At 50.4% G+C, this 20,062-nt stretch overlaps 1 protein-coding gene across 2 annotated transcripts in view; it reads left to right on the plus strand.

Moving 5' to 3' along the window:
• The window catches only part of CRHR1 (corticotropin releasing hormone receptor 1), a 526,098-nt gene that overhangs the window by 323,667 nt on the left and 182,369 nt on the right, over positions 1-20,062 (plus strand). For both annotated transcript variants that reach the window (XM_063963514.1, XM_063963515.1), the window contains one exon: positions 2,425-2,506. In XM_063963514.1, the coding sequence (XP_063819584.1) occupies positions 2,425-2,506 (82 nt within the window). The remainder of the gene's footprint in view (positions 1-2,424; positions 2,507-20,062) is intronic.

Here is a 20,062-nt window from a genome sequence, read left to right on the forward strand (position 1 = left end):
CCAGTAGGTATTAAAATCCTATTATAAATAGAATAGTGTGCATTCCATAATTAACTTTAAAAAAGTGTTCAAACTCACCAGAGCTAAAATACAGACCACTGATGTAAGTTGCACAAAAAATACAAACATCAGGCCCTGAGTGACGACATCAGGCCAAGCTGTGTAGTCACAAAGCACTTGGGGTTAATGCTACAGTCAATGCTACAGTTACAGGACTGGCTGCTGCTGCAGCAGGCTCTCTACCCAGCCCAGCACACAGAAGAGTGTGCTGGCTCGGGAGAGAGGCTGCTGCAGCAGCAGTCTCATTCTCTCTGCCCGTAGTGCCATTGCAGGTTAGGGGGAGGGGGACACGGGCCCCCGCCAGGCCCCTCCAACAGCCGGAAGTGGACACAGGGCCACAATGACTTGAATTTCCTGTAGGTGAGTCCTACAAATGATGCAAGTATGGTAGATTGCCATTCTTTTTTTTCTCTGCATAATAATCCCTAGATCTTTTCCCAGAGCCCACCTAAAGCTGGGTACACACTAGAGTGATGTCAGGCTGAATTGCCATTTTGTAATGACAAATTGCCTACATCGCCCAGTGTGTATCAGTTATTGCGCGCTCCTATGGTCGCTAACAATGGTTGCCAGGTTTGATGTGCTGCACATCAATCCTAGCGATGTCGCTAGCGACCTTGTTTATGCTTATGAAGGATGGAACATGATCTTTCCGTCTATTAAACTCATGTGTACACAGAATATGGGCTCAAGGGCATTCGTTCCATTGTCATAACGAATGCCATCGCTCCAGTGTGTACCTGCCTTACGTTTCATTTGTGCATGCTAATCATGTCTCAACACACACAGTGAGCATGACCTTATTGGGGTGTGGTCATTTAGTTAGAACATTTATTGATGACGGATCCTGAATAAATGACAGGGAGCTGGCACAGAGTTTCCCTACATTTTCTCATAGCCTGCACAGAGCTGGGCCCAGCATATATTTTTCCCTGTAATAGACACAATTAGCAGAGACAATGTATGAGGATTCTGGCCATTTGTGTAGTGTGCCGTACTTATGTCACATCAGACTAAAGTATTTTAATTTCTGAAAAGTAAGCATTGTTTTTCTTCGTTGACACCACTATCTTGTATGGGGACAGTTCTCCGCTCTACTGCCCATGTAATATATCATATCCATATCCTGGCTACTGTTTAAAACCTGACAGGGTGACATCTGCTTCATTAGAGTTCTATAGATCATCTGATGTTTGAAGCCTGGCAGAGGGCCATACGCTTCCCCTGAGATCATTACAACCTATGTTTGTCCGTAATCCACCAAATAAATGAAACAGACGGCTGAGAAGATGGAACAATGGTCATGTGTTCGCTGGCTGGGTTTATAGCTCTTCTATGTGGCATGTGGGCTTTGCCAGCACTGCATGTGCTGCTTAGAGGTTGCTGTCCATGCATTTCCTCCGCTGATTTAAATGATTACAAGGACGCAGACATTCTGCTGTCCCTGTCTGAGCCTAATTACAGCAACAAATGAGGCTTAATAGAGGCAGAGAGATGCATGTCACATCTATGTAATGCAATGGTGATTTCGAGCCCACAGAACAGGCCACCTAACCACTCACTGTCATAAAGTCCTGGAACAGATTGCACTGTGACATTAAACACAATGTGGATGCAACCTAGTTAGACAGAATACTGTATGAATGTGCTAAGAGACAATATAGCGATTGCCAGCATACTGTAACAATGTGAAGAGTTGCAAAAGAATTTCAATTTCATGTGTTCCCATCAGTGGCGTATCTATTATGAGTGCAATGTGTGCGGTGCACACGGGCCCCTGGGTCCAGTGGGGGCCCACACTGCACCCATGTCTTCTATATTCACCTTTCCGGCTTACATCGGTGACTGTGTGTGGGCCCCCCCCCCTCTCCTGTAGCCATCACCGCCGCTGCTAGCGCACTTAGCACTAGAGACTCTGGCACAGTGCCAGAGTCTACAGCGCATGCGCAGAACTCTGAAAAATGGTGCGGCGGCCATTTTTTTGGAGTCCTGTGCATGCGTTGTAGACTCTGACACTGTGCTAGAGTCTCAGTGCTGAGAGCGCTAATAACGGCGGTGATGGCTACAGGAGAGGAGGGGGCCCACACACGGTGTCTGCACACGGGTCCCTTCCTCTCTAGAAATGCTGCTGGTTCACATCACCCATGTACTTCATAGAGGAATATTGTCAAAAAGTACCCCTTAAGACCACAAGGCGGTGTCACAGAAGTCCTCAACGTTACCTGTTAATTTTCCCTGGGACATGTAGTTCCACAGCTTCTAGTGAGCCAAAGGACATCTAAACTGAAAATTGTTTTATGAGCTAAATGCAATGTCATATATTGTCAACCATTGTCACAGCATATCTTCTGTTTTCTCTTAAAGGTCATCACGGCAGGGGTCTGTCTTGCTCTAACCCCTATCCAGGACCAGTGTGAAAATCTCCAGAATAATTTTAACATTACAGGTGAGTCATAAGATGTGAAGAAAGTGAATGGAGATGAATTACAGTATATCTGCTGTCACCATTATTATATTTTTCCCATTACTGCAGAGCTGGACCTAAGTGTCAAATCAGTGCTGGATTTAGGTGGCATATGACAAAGCACCTGCTCAAAATGTCATTCTTTGTTGTGGAAGTAGAATCACTTGTTATAAAATGCCCTACAAGAGACATCTAAAGTGAATGTTATATTGTGTGGTATTTTTGGCACAATTTGCACTATTCGCAACTAGTCCACAAGCAAAAAATCTAATTCACATTTGATTTTTTTAAAGGGCCAGGTTGTAGATGTATGCTGTATGTCAGGCATGTCCAAACTGCGGCCCTCCAGCTGTTGTGAAACTACATATCCCAGCATGCCCTGACACAGTTTTGCTGTCAGAGAATGCTAAAGCTGTGTCAGGGCATGCTGAGATGTGTAGTTTCTCAACAGCTGGAGGGCCGCAGTTTGGACATGCCTGCTGTATGTGGATGGAGGAAGTTTCATCATTGCCATCCATTTCAAATGCAGGAAATGTTCGTTATCAGTGGCGCCGAGAGGGGGCGAGCGGGTAATGTAAACCCAGGCCTGTTGGTGAGGCTGGCGGGGGCCCAGGTACCACTGACCCCCAGGGGTGTATCTACCCATTGGCCAGGATGGCACTCGCCAGGGGCGCCAGCCGAGGAGGGGGCGCCGCCCGGTAGTGCCACTCTCGACCAATGAGTGGAATCACTTAGTAGTGGCATCGCCTGGGCTGGAAGATCTCACAGTAGGCAGGAACAGGCGCGTGTGTTCCACACACCGCAATGCACTAGTGAAGAACGTGAAAGTAAACTACAGTTCCCAGCAGCCCTTGCTGCCGGGAGCTCCTGGCAGCAAGGGTTGCTGGGAGCTGTAGTTAACTTTCACTTTCTTCACAAAGTGTGGTGCGGTGCAGAAGTGTGGTGTTCCTGCCTACCAGGGGCGGATCCAGAAAAAAATTACAGGGGGGGCACCATAAGGGGGGTGGCTTCGTTGGAATGGGCGTGGCTTCGTTTGAATGGGCGTGGTATTGCAGGAAAAGACTACCTTATACCCCAGTTTTGCAACCTGCACGCCCAGACGTTGGCCACCACAGGAAAGAAAAATAATCCTGATTCATGCCCCTTACATTATTTGTCATTTTTCCTCCTTATAGTAATGCCCAGTATACATTATGCCACATACTGCAATGGCCCTTAGACATTATGCCACACACAATAATGCACATGACACAGTATGCACACACCGTAATGCCCCCGACACATTATGCCACACACCGTAATGCCCCCGACACATTATGCCACACACTATAATGCCTGTGACACATTATGACAGGAATTGCAATGCCCGTTATACATTATGCTACACACTGCACTGCCCCTGATACATTATAGCACATACAATGTCTGTGACACATTATGCCACACACTGCAATGACCTTGAGACATTATACCACAATGCCCGTGATATAGTATACCATACACCGTAATGCCTGTGACACATACCGCAATGCCCGTTATACCCTATGCCACACACCGCAATGCCGTTATATATTATGCCACACTGCAATGACCCTGAGACATTATACCACATACCACAATGCCCGTGATATAGTATACCACACACCGTAATGCCTGACACATTATGACACACACCGCAATGTCCGTGATACATTATGCCACACACTGCAATGACCCTGAGACATTATACCACATATCACAATGCCAGCGATATAGTATACCATACACCGTAATGCCTGTGACACATTATGACACACACAGCAATGTCCGTGATACATTATGCCACACACCGTAATGCCCATTACACATTAAGTCCTACAGTAAGGCTTCTAATTACTTTTCAAATACCTGCTCGTTGTCAGGGGTTTCATGCACTGGGTGTCATGCTCGTTGCCAGGGGTTTCATGCTCTTGGTTCCATGCACGGTGCCAGGGGTTTTCATGCTCAGGGTGTCATGCTCGTTGCCAGGGGTTTCATGCACTGGGTGTCATGCTCGTTGCCAGGGGTTTCATGCACTGGGTGTCATGCTCGTTGCCAGGGGTTTCATGCACTGGGTGTCATGCTCGTTGCTAGGAGGTAGTCCTTGTTGCTAGGGCTGTGCTCCCAGTGCCACATATGTCCCCAGTGCCAGATATTCCCCCACGGTGCCAGGTACTCACATGCCCCCAGTGCCAAATATAGCCCCCCCCATGTGCCAGGTACACATATACCCCCCCAGTGCCACATATGCCCCCAGTGCCAGATATTCCCCGACAGTGCCACATATGCCCCCAGTGCCAGATATCCCCCCCCAGTGCTATATATGCCCCCAGTGCCACATATGCCCCAGTGCAAGATATTCCCCCCCAGTGCCACATATGCCCCCAGTGCCAGATATTCCCCCCCCAGTGCCACATATGCCCCCAGTGCCAGATATCCCCCCCCCAGTGCCACATATGCCCCCAGTGCCAGATATCCCCCCCCCCAGTGCCACATATGCCCCCAGTGCCAGATATTCCCCCCCCAGTGCCACATATGCCCCCAGTGCCAGATATTCCCACCCCCCCAGTGCCACATATGCCCCCAGTGCCAGATATTCCCCCCCCCCAGTGCCACATATGCCCCCAGTGCCAGATATCCCCCCCCCAGTGCCATATATGCCCCCAGTGCCAGATATTCCCCCCAGTGCCATATATGTCCCCAGTGCAAGATATTCTCCCCCCCCCTCCCTGCCAAATATGCCCCCAGTGCCAGATATTCCCCCCCAGTGCCAGATATGCCCCCTCAGTGCGTCCCCCCCCCGCTTCCTCCGCCGCTGCTCCCCCCGCTCCCCTGCTGTTAGGAGGGACACGGAGGGCACAGTGCACGCCTCCCTGTGTCCCTCCTGGGTCTCCGGCAGCCGCGGGTCACTCTAATAAAGGAAGTGCTCACGAACGGCACTTCCTTTATGAGACCCGCGGCCGCCGGAGACCCAGGAGGGACACAGGGAGGCGTGCACTGTGCCCTCCGTGTCCCTCCTAACAGCAGGGGAGGAAACGAGACCGCAGACTGACATGCGGACGCTCGTCCGCATGTCAGTCTGCACTAAATCAGTGGCGCCCCCGCAGCCCCTCGCCCCCAAGCCACCGCGAGAGCTGCGGGCTGCGGCGTGCGCACAAAATAAAATAAAAATACACAAATCAACTAAAAATGACAGGGGGGGCACGTGCCTTGGTGCCCCCCCCCCCTAAATCCGCCACTGCTGCCTACTGTGCAATCCTCCAGCCCAGGCAATGCCCAGCTCATGACATTAGGTACTGCAACATATTAATTGATATGTGCTTTGAGAGGGGAGGACTATATGCAGGGAGGGCGAAGGACTATATGCAGGGGGGGGGGGGTACTATGTGCTGGGAGTGGAGAGGATTATATGCAGGGAGAGGGGAGACTATGTACTGGGAGGGGAGAGGAAAAATAAGAATTTACTTACCGATAATTCTATTTCTCGTAGTCCGTAGTGGATGCTGGGGACTCCGTAAGGACCATGGGGAATAGCGGCACCGCAGGAGACTGGGCACATCTAAAGAAAGCTTTAGGACTATCTGGTGTGCACTGGCTCCTCCCCCTATGACCCTCCTCCAAGCCTCAGTTAGGATACTGTGCCCGGACGAGCGTACACAATAAGGAAGGATTTTGAATCCCGGGTAAGACTCATACCAGCCACACCAATCACACCGTACAACTTGTGATCTGAACCCAGTTAACAGCATGATAACAGAGGAGCCTCTAGAAAAGATGGCTCACTACAGCAATAACCCGATTTTTTGGTAACAATAACTATGTACCAGTATTGCAGACAATCCGCACTTGGGATGGGCGCCCAGCATCCACTACGGACTACGAGAAATAGAATTATCGGTAAGTAAATTCTTATTTTCTCTAACGTCCTAAGTGGATGCTGGGGACTCCGTAAGGACCATGGGGATTATACCAAAGCTCTCAAACGGGCGGGAGAGTGTGCGGATGACTCTGCAGCACCAATGAGAGAACTCCAGGTCCTCCTCAGCCAGGATATCAATTTTGTAGAATTTTACAAACGTATTTGCTCCTGACCAAGTAGCTGCTCGGCAAAGTTGTAAAGCCGAGACCCCTCGGGCAGCCGCCCAAGATGAGCCCACCTTCCTTGTGGAGTGGGCATTTACAGATTTTTGGCTGTGGCAGGCCTGCCACAGAATGTGCAAGCTGAATTGTACTACAAATCCAACGAGCAATAGTCTGCTTAGAAGCAGGAGCACCCAGCTTGTTGGGTGCATACAGGATAAACAGCGAGTCAGTTTTCCTGACTCCAGCCGTCCTGGAAACATATATTTTCAGGGCCCTGACAACATCTAGCAACTTGGAATCCTCCAAGTCCCTAGTAGCCGCAGGCACCACAATAGGTTGGTTCAGGTGAAACGCTGAAACCACCTTAGGGAGAAACTGAGGACGAGTCCTCAATTCCGCCCTGTCCGAATGGAAAATCAGATAAGGGCTTTTACAGGACAAAGCCGCCAATTCTGACACGCGCCTGGCCCAGGCCAGGGCCAACAGCATGACCACTTTCCATGTGAGATATTTTAACTCCACAGATTTAAGTGGTTCAAACCAATGTGACTTTTGGAACCCAAAAACTACATTGAGATCCCAAAGTGCCACTGGAGGCACAAAAGGAGGCTGTATATGCAGTACCCCTTTTACAAACGTCTGAACTTCAGGGACTGAAGCTAGTTCTTTTTGGAAGAAAATTGACAGGGCCGAAATTTGAACCTTGATGGACCCCAATTTCAGGCCCATAGACACTCCTGTTTGCAGGAAATGTAGGAATCGACCCAGTTGAATTTCCTCCGTCGGGCCTTACTGGCCTCGCACCACGCAACATATTTTCGCCAAATGCGGTGATAATGTTTTGCGGTTACATCCTTCCTGGCTTTGATCAGGATAGGGATGACTTCATCCGGAATGCCTTTTTTCAGGATCCGGCGTTCAACCGCCATGCCGTCAAACGCAGCCGCGGTAAGTCTTGGAACAGACAGGGTCCTTGCTGGAGCAGGTCCCTTCTTAGAGGTAGAGGCCACGGATCCTCCGTGAGCATCTCTTGAAGTTCCGGTTACCAAGTCCTTCTTGGCCAATCCGGAGCCACGAATATAGTGCTTACTCCTCTCCATCTTATCAATCTCAGTACCTTGGGTATGAGAGGCAGAGGAGGGAACACATACACTGACTGGTACACCCACGGTGTTACCAGAGCGTCTACAGCTATTGCCTGAGGGTCCCTTGACCTGGCGCAATACCTGTCGAGTTTTTCCCAACGGTTTATAATCATGTGGAAGACTTCTGGGTGAAGTCCCCACTCTCCCGGGTGGAGGTCGTGCTGAGGAAGTCTGCTTCCCAGTTGTCCACTCCCGGAATGAATACTGCTGACAGTGCTATCACATGATTTTCCGCCCAGCGAAGAATCCTTGCAGCTTCTGCCATTGCCCTCCTGCTTCTTGTGCCACCCTGTCTGTTTACGTGGGTGACTGCCGTGATGTTGTCCGACTGGATCAACACCGGCTGACCTTGAAGCAGAGGTCTTGCTAAGCTTAGAGCATTGTAAATGGCCCTTAGCTTCAGGATATTTATGTGAAGTGATGTCTCCAGGCATGACCATAAGCCCTGGATATTCCTTCCCTGTGTGACTGCTCCCCAGCCTCGCAGGCTGGCATCCGTGGTCACCAGGACCCAGTCCTGAATGCCGAATCTGCGGCCCTCTAGAAGATGAGCACTCTGCAACCACCACAGGAGGGACACCCTTGTCCTTGGTGACAGGGTTATCCGCTGATGCATCTGAAGATGCGACCCGGACCATTTGTCCAGCAGGTCCCACTGGAAAGTTCTTGCGTGGAATCTGCCGAATGGGATTGCTTCGTAGGAAGCCACCATTTTACCCAGAACCCTTGTGCATTGATGCACTGAGACTTGGCTCGGTTTTAGGAGGTTCCTGACTAGCTCGGATAACTCCCTGGCTTTCTCCTCCGGGAGAAACACCTTTTTCTGGACTGTGTCCAGGATCATCCCTAGGAACAGAAGACAAGTCGTCGGAACCAGCTGCGATTTTGGAATATTGAGAATCCAATCGTGCTGCCGCAACACTACCTGAGATAGTGCTACACCGACCTCCAACTGTTCCCTGGATCTTACCCTTATCAGGGAATCGTCCAAGTAAGGGATAACTAAAATTCCCTTCCTTCGAAGGAATATCATCATTTCGGCCATTACCTTGGTAAAGACCCGGGGTGCCGTGGACCATCCATACGGCAGCGTCTGAACTGATAGTGACAGTTCTGTACCATAAACCTGAGGTACCCTTGATGAGAAGGGTAAATTTTGACATGAAGGTAAGCATTCTTGATGTCCCGAGACATCATGTAGTCCCCTTCTTCCAGGTTCGCAATCACTGCTCTGAGTGACTCAATCTTGAATTTGAACCTCTGTATGTAAGTGTTCAAAGATTTTAGATTTAGAATCGGTCTCACCGAGCCGTCCGGCTTCGGTACCACAACAGTGTGGAATAATACCCCGTTCCCTGTTGCAGGAGGGGTACCTTGATTATCACCTGCTGGGAATACAGCTTGTGAATGGCTTCCAAAACTGTCTCCCTGTCAGAAGGAGACATCGGTAAAGCCGACTTTAGGAAACGGCGAGGGGGAGACGTCTCGAATTCTAATTTGTACCCCTGAGATATCACCTGAAGGATCCAGGGGTCTACTTGTGAGTGAGCCCACTGCGCGCTGAAATTAATTGAGACGGGCCCCCCACCGTGCCTGATTCTGCTTGTAAAGCCCCAGCGTCATACTGAGGGCTTGGCAGAGGCGGGAGAGGGTTTCTGTTCCTGGGAACTGGATGATTTCTGCAGCCTTTTTCCTCTCCCTCTGTCACGGGGCAGAAATGAGGAACCTTTTGCCCGCTTGTCCACGAAAAGACTGCGCCTGATAATACGGCGTCTTCTCATGTTGAGAGGCGACCTGGGGTACAAACGTGGATTTCCCAGCTGTTGCCGTGGCCACCAGGTCTGAAAGACCGACCCCAAATAACTCCTCCCTTTAATAAGGCAATACTTCCAAATGCCGTTTGGAATACGCATCACCTGACCACTGACGTGTCCATAACCTTCTACTGGTAGAAATGGACAACGCACTTAGACTTGATGCCAGTCGGCAAATATTCCGCTGTGCATCACGCATATATATAAATGCATCTTTTAAATGCTCTATAGGCAAAAATATACTGTCCCTATCTAGGGTATCAATATTTTTAGTCAGGGAATCCGACCACGCCAACCCAGCACTGCACATCCAGGCTGAGGCGATTGCTGGTCGCAGTATAACACCAGTATGTGTGTAAATACATTTTAGGATACCCTCCTGCTTTCTATCAGCAGGATCCTTAAGGGCGGCCATCTCAGGAGAGGGTAGAGCCCTTACAAGCGTGTGAGCGCTTTATCCACCCTAGGGGGTGTTTCCCAACGCACCCTAACCTCTGGCGGGAAAGGATATAATGCAATAACATTTTAGAAATTATCAGTTGTTATCGGGGGAAAACCACGCATCATCACACACCTCATTTAATTTCTCAGATTCAGGAAAACTACAGGTAGTTTTTCCTCACCGAACATAATACCCCTTTTTGGTGGTACTCGTATTATCAGAAATGTGTAAAACATTTTTCATTGCCTCAATCATGTAACGTGTGGCCCTACTGGAAGTCACATTTGTCTCTTCACCGTCGACACTGGAGTCAGTATCCGTGTCGGCGTCTATATCTGCCATCTGAGGTAACGGGCGCTTTAGAGCCCCTGACGGCCTATGAGACGTCTGGACAGGCCCAAGCTGAGTAGCCGGCTGTCTCATGTCAACCACTGTCTTTTATACAGAGCTGACACTGTCACGTAATTCCTTCCAACAGTTCATCCACTCAGGTGTCGACCCCCTAGGGGGTGACATCACTATTACAGGCAATCTGCTCCGTCTCCACATCATTTTTCTCCTCATACATGTCGACACAAACGTACCGACATATAGCACACACACAGGGAATGCTCTGATAGAGGACAGGACCCCACTAGCCCTTTGGGGAGACAGAGGGAGAGTTTGCCAGCACACACCAGAGCGCTATATATATACAGGGATAACCTTATATAAGTGTTTTTCCCCTTATAGCTGCTGTATCTTTAATACTGCGCGTAATTAGTGCCCCCCCTCTCTTTTTTAACCCTTTCTGTAGTGTAGTGACTGCAGGGGAGAGACAGGGAGCTTCCCTCCAACGGAGCTGTGAGGGAAAATGGCGCCAGTGTACTGAGGAGATAGGCTCCGCCCCCTTATCGGCGGCCTTATCTCCCGTTTTTCTATGTATTCTGGCAGGGGTTAAATGCATCCATATAGCCCAGGAGCTATATGTGATGCATTTTTTGCCATCCAAGGTGTTTTTTATTGCGTCTCAGGGCGCCCCCCCCCCCCCCAGCGCCCTGCACCCTCAGTGACCGGAGTGTGAAGTGTGCTGAGAGCAATGGCGCACAGCTGTAGTGCTGTGCGCTACCTTGTTGAAGACAGGACGTCTTCTGCCGCCGATTTTCCGGACCTCTTCTGCCTTCTGGCTCTGTAAGGGGGCCGGCGGCGCGGCTCTGGGACCCATCCAGGCTGGGCCTGTGATCGTCCCTCTGGAGCTAATGTCCAGTAGCCTAAGAAGCCCAATCCACTCTGCACGCAGGTGAGTTCGCTTCTTCTCCCCTTAGTCCCTCGATGCAGTGAGCCTGTTGCCAGCAGGTCTCACTGAAAATAAAAAACCTAAACTAAAACTTTCACTAAGAAGCTCAGGAGAGCCCCTAGTGTGCACCCTTCTCGTTCGGGCACAAAGATCTAACTGAGGCTTGGAGGAGGGTCATAGGGGGAGGAGCCAGTGCACACCAGATAGTCCTAAAGCTTTCTTTAGATGTGCCCAGTCTCCTGCGGAGCCGCTATTCCCCATGGTCCTTACGGAGTCCCCAGCATCCACTTAGGACGTTAGAGAAATATGCAGGGAGGGGGGAGACTATGTGCTGGGAGGGGAGAGGACTATATGCAGGGAGGGGGGAGACTATGTGCTGGGAGGGGAGAGGACTATATGCAGGGAGGGGGGAGACTATGTACTGGGAGGGGAGAGGAAAATATGCAGGGAGGGGGGAGACTATGTGCTGGGAGGGGAGAGGACTATATGCAGGGAGGGGGGAGACTATGTGCTGGGAGGGGAGAGGACTATATGCAGGGAGAGGGGAGACTATGTACGGGGAGGGGAGAGGACTATATGCAGGGAGGGGGGAGACTATGTGCTGGGAGGGGAGAGGACTATATGCAGGGAGAGGGGAGACTATGTACGGGGAGGGGAGAGGACTATATGCAGGGAGAGGGGAGACTATGTACTGGGAGGGGAGAGGACTATATGCAGGTAGGGGGGAGACTCTGTGCTGGGAGAGGAGAGGACCATATGCAAGGAGGGGGGAGACTGTGCTGGGAGGGAGGGGGGAGACCTTGGCTATGTGCAGGGAGGGGGGAGACAATGGATATGTGCTGGGAGGAAGATGGAGGCTATGGCTATGTGCTGGGAGGAAGATGGAGGCTATGTGCTGGGAGGGGAATGGAGATTACGGCTATGTGCTGGGAGGAGGAGGGGGACTACGGCTATGTGCTGGGAGCAGGATGGACACTACGGCTATGTGCTGGGAGCGGGATGGAGACTACGGCTATGTGCTGGGAGCGGGATGGAGAATATAGCTACGTGCTGGGAGCGGGATGGAGACTACGGCTATGTGCTGGAAGCAGGATGGACACTACGGCTATGTGCTGGGAGCGGGATGGAGAGTATGGCTATGTGCTGGGAGCAGGATGGACACTACGGCTATGTGCTGGGAGGAGGAGCGGGACTACGGCTATGAGCGGGATGGAGACTACGGCTATGTGCTGGGAGCAGGATGGAGAGTATGGCTATGTGCTGGGAGCGGGATGGAGACTATGTCTATGTGCTGGGAGCAGGATGGGGACTACATCTATGTGCTGGGAGGGGGTGGGGACTACAGCTATGTGCTGGGGACAGGAGGTTATCTACCCATTGGCCAGGATGGCACTCACCAGGTGCACTGGCTGAGGAGGGGACGCTGCCTGGTGGTGCCACCCTTGGCCAGGGAGTGGAATCACTTAGTAGTGGCAGCGTCTGGGCTGGTGGTTCGCACAGCAGCCAAGAGCTGGCACCGGTTTTCGGCACCACAGTGAAGAAACTCAAAATAAACTACTAGAATGCTATTCTTAATATATCACTACATCGCCACTACTAGGTAGTGCGCAAAGATACCTTTTCACTGCCATTAATATTTGATTATACCCCCTGACTGCAGGAAACATTGCTGGGCAGCGCCCCTCCTTGGCAAGGCACTGCTGATTTCTCCACAGTGGGACAAGGATTACTGTGTGGGCATGATGTGTAAGGGGCACTATGGTGTGACAATGTGTATAAGGGGTACTACTGTGTAATGTAATTTGAGTTGGGAGTACTATGGTGTGGTCATGCCCCTTTCCCACAAGATCATGCACCTTTTTTTCCCATACACCTTGCCTATTTCAAATATGGGGGGGGGGGCGCCAGTCCCTTACTTTGCCAGGGGTGCCCGGTCCCCTAGATACACCTCTGCTGACCCCCCATTGCAGAGAGAGGCACTTCGGGCAGGGAGAGAGAGGACTGCAGCAGCCTCTCTCCCTTGCCCAGCATACGGGACATGCTGCTGTGTGCTGGGCTGGGGAGAGGCAGTTGCAGCAATAGTCAGTCCTTTCTCTCCTTGTGTGATATGTGGGGAGAAGCAATCACACACCTCCCCCACCACCCCACCTCATGCTGCCTAAGCTGCCGCTGCAGCCCACTGGATCTGACACCGATACTTCCTGTGCTACTCTAAGGAGGGGATCTGGCCACATCTCCCCCATTGGCACCATCCCCACCCAGTACCGGGGCCCGCCAGAGCTGTCGGCGGCCCTGTTTGTTATACAAGTGCCTCTGCAGCCACTGTTCAGCATGAGTGCAGCTAGTGAAAACAGACTTGTTCACCTCTCCAGAATCCTTAGGTGATTTGCACACAGACCACTTTACAAAGACAATGGAGATTTTGCATATACATTAACTTAATGCTTTTCGTTTGTATATGAGTTTATTTAATTCTACTGTATCTGGTAAATGTGACTTGGATCTATCATACCTCATTAAAGTACTTTACTGTGTGTGCATTAGCTATAGTGACAAGCATTTACCACTAACAATGTTAACCCACAACTCCTTACATAAACCAGGCTAAAAGTTACTGTTTGCATCTGATGTCAAAGTCGTGCAAAAAAACCCTTTTTCTCAAGATGTGACACTGGTGCTACCATTGCAGAATTAAAAGCATCTTGAGATTAGTGTAGCAATGCAACCGTACAAGGGGCCTAATTCAAACCTGATCACTGCTGTGCGTTTTCGCAATGCAGCCAATCAGGTGTGAACTACGCATGCGCCGGTGCCAGACAGCCGACAGCTGTCTCATAGGCCCTACACATTAGGCGATATCACTGAAAGATATGAACGATCTTGTTCTTTAATGAACAAAATATCGTTCATATCTTTCAGTGTGTAGGCACCAACGATGAATGATGCGCGGCCCTGCGCTCGTTCATTGTTGGTGCCGTGTCGCTTATACATGCAAGCCAGTATGGACAATCTCGTCCATATCAGCATGCATTGCTATGGGGACGGGTGACGGGGAGAGTGAAGAAACTTCACTCATCCCCGTCACTCACCCCCTGCCGCTGGGTCGCCTCGGCGGCATATAGCCTAATGTGTAGGGCCCATCAGCCCTGCGATCGCTAGGCAGAGGCGGTCGCTGGGTGGAAGAGGGCGGGCCGGCGGCATTTAGCCGACGTTTAGGGGTGCGGGGTCCGGGCAATACAGGCGTGCCCGGACCTTTGGTGGTGCAGGCCACGGTGGCTGCGTGACGTCACACTCCTTGGCCAGTCCAGAGTAATGAGAATTGCTTGAACCTTTTCCCTTTTTATTCTTTTCAGAATTCTTGGGATCAGAGGAAGTGGAGGAAACCATCTGATAGACCCATGGAGTTGTCAGAGCGTCCACTGCCACTGCCTGTGGGTCTCTCAACCTGGAACAATACCGCTTGAACTTCTTGTTGAGATGAGAGGGCATCATGTCGATCTGTGGACATCCCCATCAATTTGTCAAGCACCTGAACACCTCCGGTGCAGGCCCCACTCCCCCGGGTACAGGTCATGTCTGCTGAGGAAGTCTGCGTCCCAGTTGTCTACTCCCGGAATGATGACCGCCGACAATGCCGCAGCACGTTTTTCTGCCCAGAGGAGAATTCTTGACACCTCCGACATTGCTGCTCTGCTTTTCATTCCACCCTGTCGGATTATGTACGTCACTGCCGTCACATTGTCCGACTGGACCTGAATGGCTCGATTGTGAAGCAGATATGAGGCCTGCAGAAGGGCATTGTATATAGCTCTGAGATCCAGAATGTTGATTGGAAGGACGACTTCCTGACTTGACCATCTTCCTTGAAACTGCACCCCCTGGGTGACTGCTCCCCAACCTCTGAGGCTTGCGTCCGTGGTTAGCAGAATCCAATTTTGAATCCCGAACCGTCGGCCCTCGAGCAGGTGAGAAGTCTGTAGCCACCACAGAAGGAAGATCCTGGCCTTTGGCGACAGACGGATCTTCTGGTGCATGTGAAGATGTGATCCGGACCATTTGTCCAACAGATCGAGCTGGAAGGGTCGTGCATGAAACCTTCCGTATTGAAGAGCCTCATAAGAGGCCACCATTTTTCCCACAAGGCTAATGCATAGGTGCACCAATATCCGGGTTGGCTTCAGGACATCCCGAACCATCAACTGGATTACCGATTCCTTTTCCAACGGAAGAAAAACTTTCTGCGACTGTGTGTCCAGTATCATCCCCAGAAATGGGAGCCTCCGATTTGGCTTAAAGTGAGATTTTGGAAGATTTAGAATCCAGCCGTGATCCAGGAGTAGTTTGGTTGTGAGGCCAATGCTATTTAACAACCTCTCCCTGGACGGAGCCTTTATCAGAAGATCGTCCTGAAATAATGTTCACTCCCTGCTTGCGAAGGAGAAACATCATCTCTGCCATCACCTTGGTGAACATCCTCGGTGCCATGGAGAGACCAGAAGGTAGGGCCTGGAACTGGTAGTGACAGTCCTGCAGTGCAAACCTTAGATAAGCCTGGTGAGGTGGCCAGATTGGAATGTGAAGGTACACATCCTTGATATCCAGAGACAAAAGGAATTCCCCCTCCTCCAGACATGAGATCACCGCTCTCAGAAACTCCATCTTGAATTTGAACACTCGTAAGTACGGGTTCAATGATTTTAGATTTAGAATTGGCCTTACCAAACCGTCCGGTTTCGGTACCACAAAAAAGTTGGCATAATATCCCTTGTTCTGGAGATGAGGTGGAAGTGGAACAATGACCTGCGTTTGTACCAGTCTTTGAATGGCCTCCTGTAAGGTTATACTTGCCTCATGTGAAACTGGTAAGCCTGATTTGAAGAATCTGTGAGGTGGGAGTTCCTGAAACTCCAGTCTGTAACCCTGGGAAATAAGATCTATGACCCAGGGATCCTGGCATGATGTCGTCCAGATGTGACTAAATTTTTTTAGTTGGGCTCCCATCTGCCAGTCTTTCAGGCATCACAGTCCACCATCATGCTGAAGGCTTTGAGGAAGCAGAGCTGGAGCTCTGTTCCTGAGAACTGGCAGTTGCTGGTTTGCATGGTTTACCTCTAGCGCCTCTGTTGGCTGTAGAAGATCCTCTGGCTTTGCCCTTAAACTTGGCAGTCCGAAAGGACAGTAGAGTAGGTCCTGAGTAGGTCTTCCTGGTTGGGGTAGCTGCAGAAGGAAGATATGTGGACTTACCCGCAGTAGCTTTGGAGATCCATTTGTCTAGTTCATCTCCAAATAAGGCCTCTCCTGTGAAGGGTAGGCCTTCCACGTCCTTCCTGGAGTCCGCGTCCGCAGTCTACTGGCGTAACCATAAGCCCCTGCGTACTGACACTGCCATAGCCGTGGTGTGTGCATTAAGCAAACTTTTATGGCCTCCACCATAAAGTTCACAGAGTGCTGTATTTGTTGCAGGAGTAAACAATCTCCCCCCTAGATAAGGAATCCATCCCCTCAATTAGGTTACCTGACCATATAGCAATGGCTTTAGTAATCCAAGCACATGCTATCCGAGACAACCTGGACACTGATGCATCCACTATCGGTGGACTTTCCCATTTTTTTTCTCTCCTCAGGAGGAAAAAGAAAAGATGACAGTAACCTTTTAGGGATTTGAAATTTCTTATCAGTATTAACCCATGGTTCTTCAAACAGGGTATTCAATTCCTTTGACAAAGGAAAAGTGACTGAGGATTTATTTTTTACATTAAAATAAGATTCCTCCCCTTCCTCTGCCACTTTATCAGGAATTTGCAGAACATCTCTGATAGCTTCTATAAGAGCCTCTATTGCCTGTGACAGAGCAGCGTCCCCCCCTTTTGAATCTACCTCCCCCTCCTCCATGTCTGACCCCTCAGCGTCAGAGTCAGACTGCAGGATATGGGCCAGAGTTTCTTTTTATGAACAAATGGTAGGGGACTGAGACTTGTTTGGGGACCGAGTCTCTATTCATAATCTCATTCACAGTCTGTCTTAAGTATTGCACCTCTTTCTCAAGGCAGGACAATTTATTAGATATATTGGAAATCATTCCATTAATGGAATCCAGCCACGCTGGTTCAGCCCCGCTAGCCTGAGAAGGTGCACTACACTGAGTACATAGTAGTGAGCTCCCTGGGGAAGCGAAACACTCTGCTGTACATGAAAACACACTTTGCCTGACATATTGTAAATGTGACAGTACACACACACAGGAAAGGTTAAAAGCACAATTAACCCAGAAAGAGCCCTTCCAGGGAGACACAGAGTTTGGAGCCAGCACACAGCGCCCTTATTGCTAATGCCAAGCTTAGCCGGGTCGTAGACTAAGTACCCAGATTGGGGACTTAGTACACTAATAATCGCTCCCCCCTTACTATGACCCCCTGGTACCACTGAGGTAATCTAGAGTCACACCGGAGGAGCTGCACGTCCCTGTCAGTCAGCGTCTGTGTCCACTGCAGAGAGAAAATGGCGCTGGGAGCTGCTGGATCCTCTCATAGTGAAGCCCCGCCCCTTCAATGGCGCGTGGTCTTCCCGCTTTTTTTTATACTGGCTGAGGTAAATTTGTGCTTAAAATGGAGCCAGGTCTGTTTTAAGGCTTTGTTTGCCAGTGTGGGTACTGTGTACAGTGTACTGAGATGCAGTTGTGTACTGAGTCTGGAGACGCAATCCGCCCCGGCGAGAAGCCCTGCATCTCCGTACCCTCATGCCGCCATAATGGCCGGCAACCAGCTAACCAGGATGCCAGCTTAGTACTCACCACTCTTCTTTCTTCTGGCTCTGTTAGAGGTGGCGGCGTGCTGCGGGAATGTACTCTCGCCGTGGTGGGGCATGCGAATAGTTCCCTCAGGAGCTAGTGTCCTGTCAGTGGGGAACGGGACCATTAACCCTTCAAGAGCTTGGGCCATTCCCCTTCCCCTAAGTCCCATGAAGCAGACAGGCTGGTGTCATCCAGACCTGGCTGAAAATAACAAACAGAAAATTAAATGCAGAAAACTCAGGAGCTTCCATAAGTGTGACCGGCTCCTCAGGGCACAGTTTCTAAACTGAGTCTGGTAGGAGGGGCATAGAGGGAGGAGCCAGCCCACACTATCAAATATGTTTAAGTGGCCATGGCTCCTAGTGGACCCGTCTATACCCCATGGTACTAAATGGAACCCCAGTATGCTCTAGGACATAAGAGAACATATGTATATATAATAAAAAAAATGAAATGTCATAGCGCATGGCTTGTTTTAATATTAGGTTATATTGTAGTAAATTACTAATTGTCAAAATGTGGGTTTATATTCAAACAATGACAATAATAAAATTGTATGGCAAGGGTAGCCGATACTGTTGTGCCTAGGGCAGGGCCAAAACTAAGATTCTCGACACCAGGGCAAGGCAGTAATTTGACCCTCCCCCCCACATGCCCCCATACACATATACATAAGCATTGGTTCCCATGGGGGGGAAAAACACACAAAAGCCCCTACATAGAAAACACACACAATGTCCCCCATAGGGAAAAAAACACACACATTGTTTCCAAAAGGGAAAAATATCACACACACACTGGCCCTCACAGGAAAAAGAACACACACATTGGCCTCCTCAAAAAATGAGACACCTAGATTCAATTATTGCTCACACAGTAAAAAATAAAATAACACATTGAGTCATTGCCACCGCAGCCATAAAAAGAAAGAAAAAAACATTGATTCCCCCAGCCCCTTACAGAAGACCTCACGTGCTGGGCAGTCACATATAGCTGCTTTTGCTGCTTCTAATTGCAACAGACCAGCCTCCAGTCGATACAGAAAGTCCAGATCAATGAGTGCCTTCCTCCAGAGAGTCCAGACCAGGCCAGTGGGTTGGAACTTGGTCCCATTCCCTCCCTCGCTGTCCTCAACCCTTATCACCTCTGCATCTCATCACCTGCCTAAGCCCCTCAACACTGTATTCGGCCCATCACCTTCCTCAGCCACAGCCTCCATCACCTTCCTCAGCTACAGCCCCCATCAACATCCTCAGCCACAGCCCCATCACCTTCCTCAGCCCCATCATCTTCCTCAGCCCCCAGCCCCTTCCTCAGCTCCATCACCATCCTCAGCCTTATCACCATCACAAGTCACAGCTTCTATCACCATCCTCAGCCATAGCCGCATTACCTTCCTCAGCTTACAGCCCCTTCCTCAGCCCTATCACCATCCTCAGCCTCAGCACCTATCACCATCCTCAGCCACATCCCCATCACCTTCCTCAGCACCATCACTGTCCTTTGCCACAGCCCCTATTACCATCCTCACCTACCAGCCCCATTACCATCCTCAGCCCCAAACCCCATCACCTTCCTAAGCCCCCAGCACTTTCCTAAGCCCCCAGCACCTTTCCAAGCTCCATCGCCTCATCAGCCCCCAGCCTCATCACTTCCATAGCCCCTAGTCCCATCACCTTCCTCAGCCACAGCCTCATCACAATCCTCAGCCAGCCACAGCCCCCATCACATTCCTCAGCTACTGCCCCATCAACATCCTCCACCACAACCCCATCACCTTTCTCAGCCCCATCATCTTCCTCAACCCCATCATCTTCCTCAGCCCTTGGCCCCTTCCTCAGCTCCATAACCATACTCAGCCATTACACCATCCTCAGCATTAGCCCCATCACCTTCTTCAGCCGACAGCCCCATCACCATCTTCAGCCTCATCACCATCCTCAGCCCCATCACCATCCTCAGCCCCTATC

Source organism: Pseudophryne corroboree, chromosome 3 (assembly GCF_028390025.1).
Source record: "Pseudophryne corroboree isolate aPseCor3 chromosome 3, aPseCor3.hap2, whole genome shotgun sequence".
In the NCBI taxonomy this organism is placed as follows: domain Eukaryota; kingdom Metazoa; phylum Chordata; class Amphibia; order Anura; family Myobatrachidae; genus Pseudophryne; species Pseudophryne corroboree.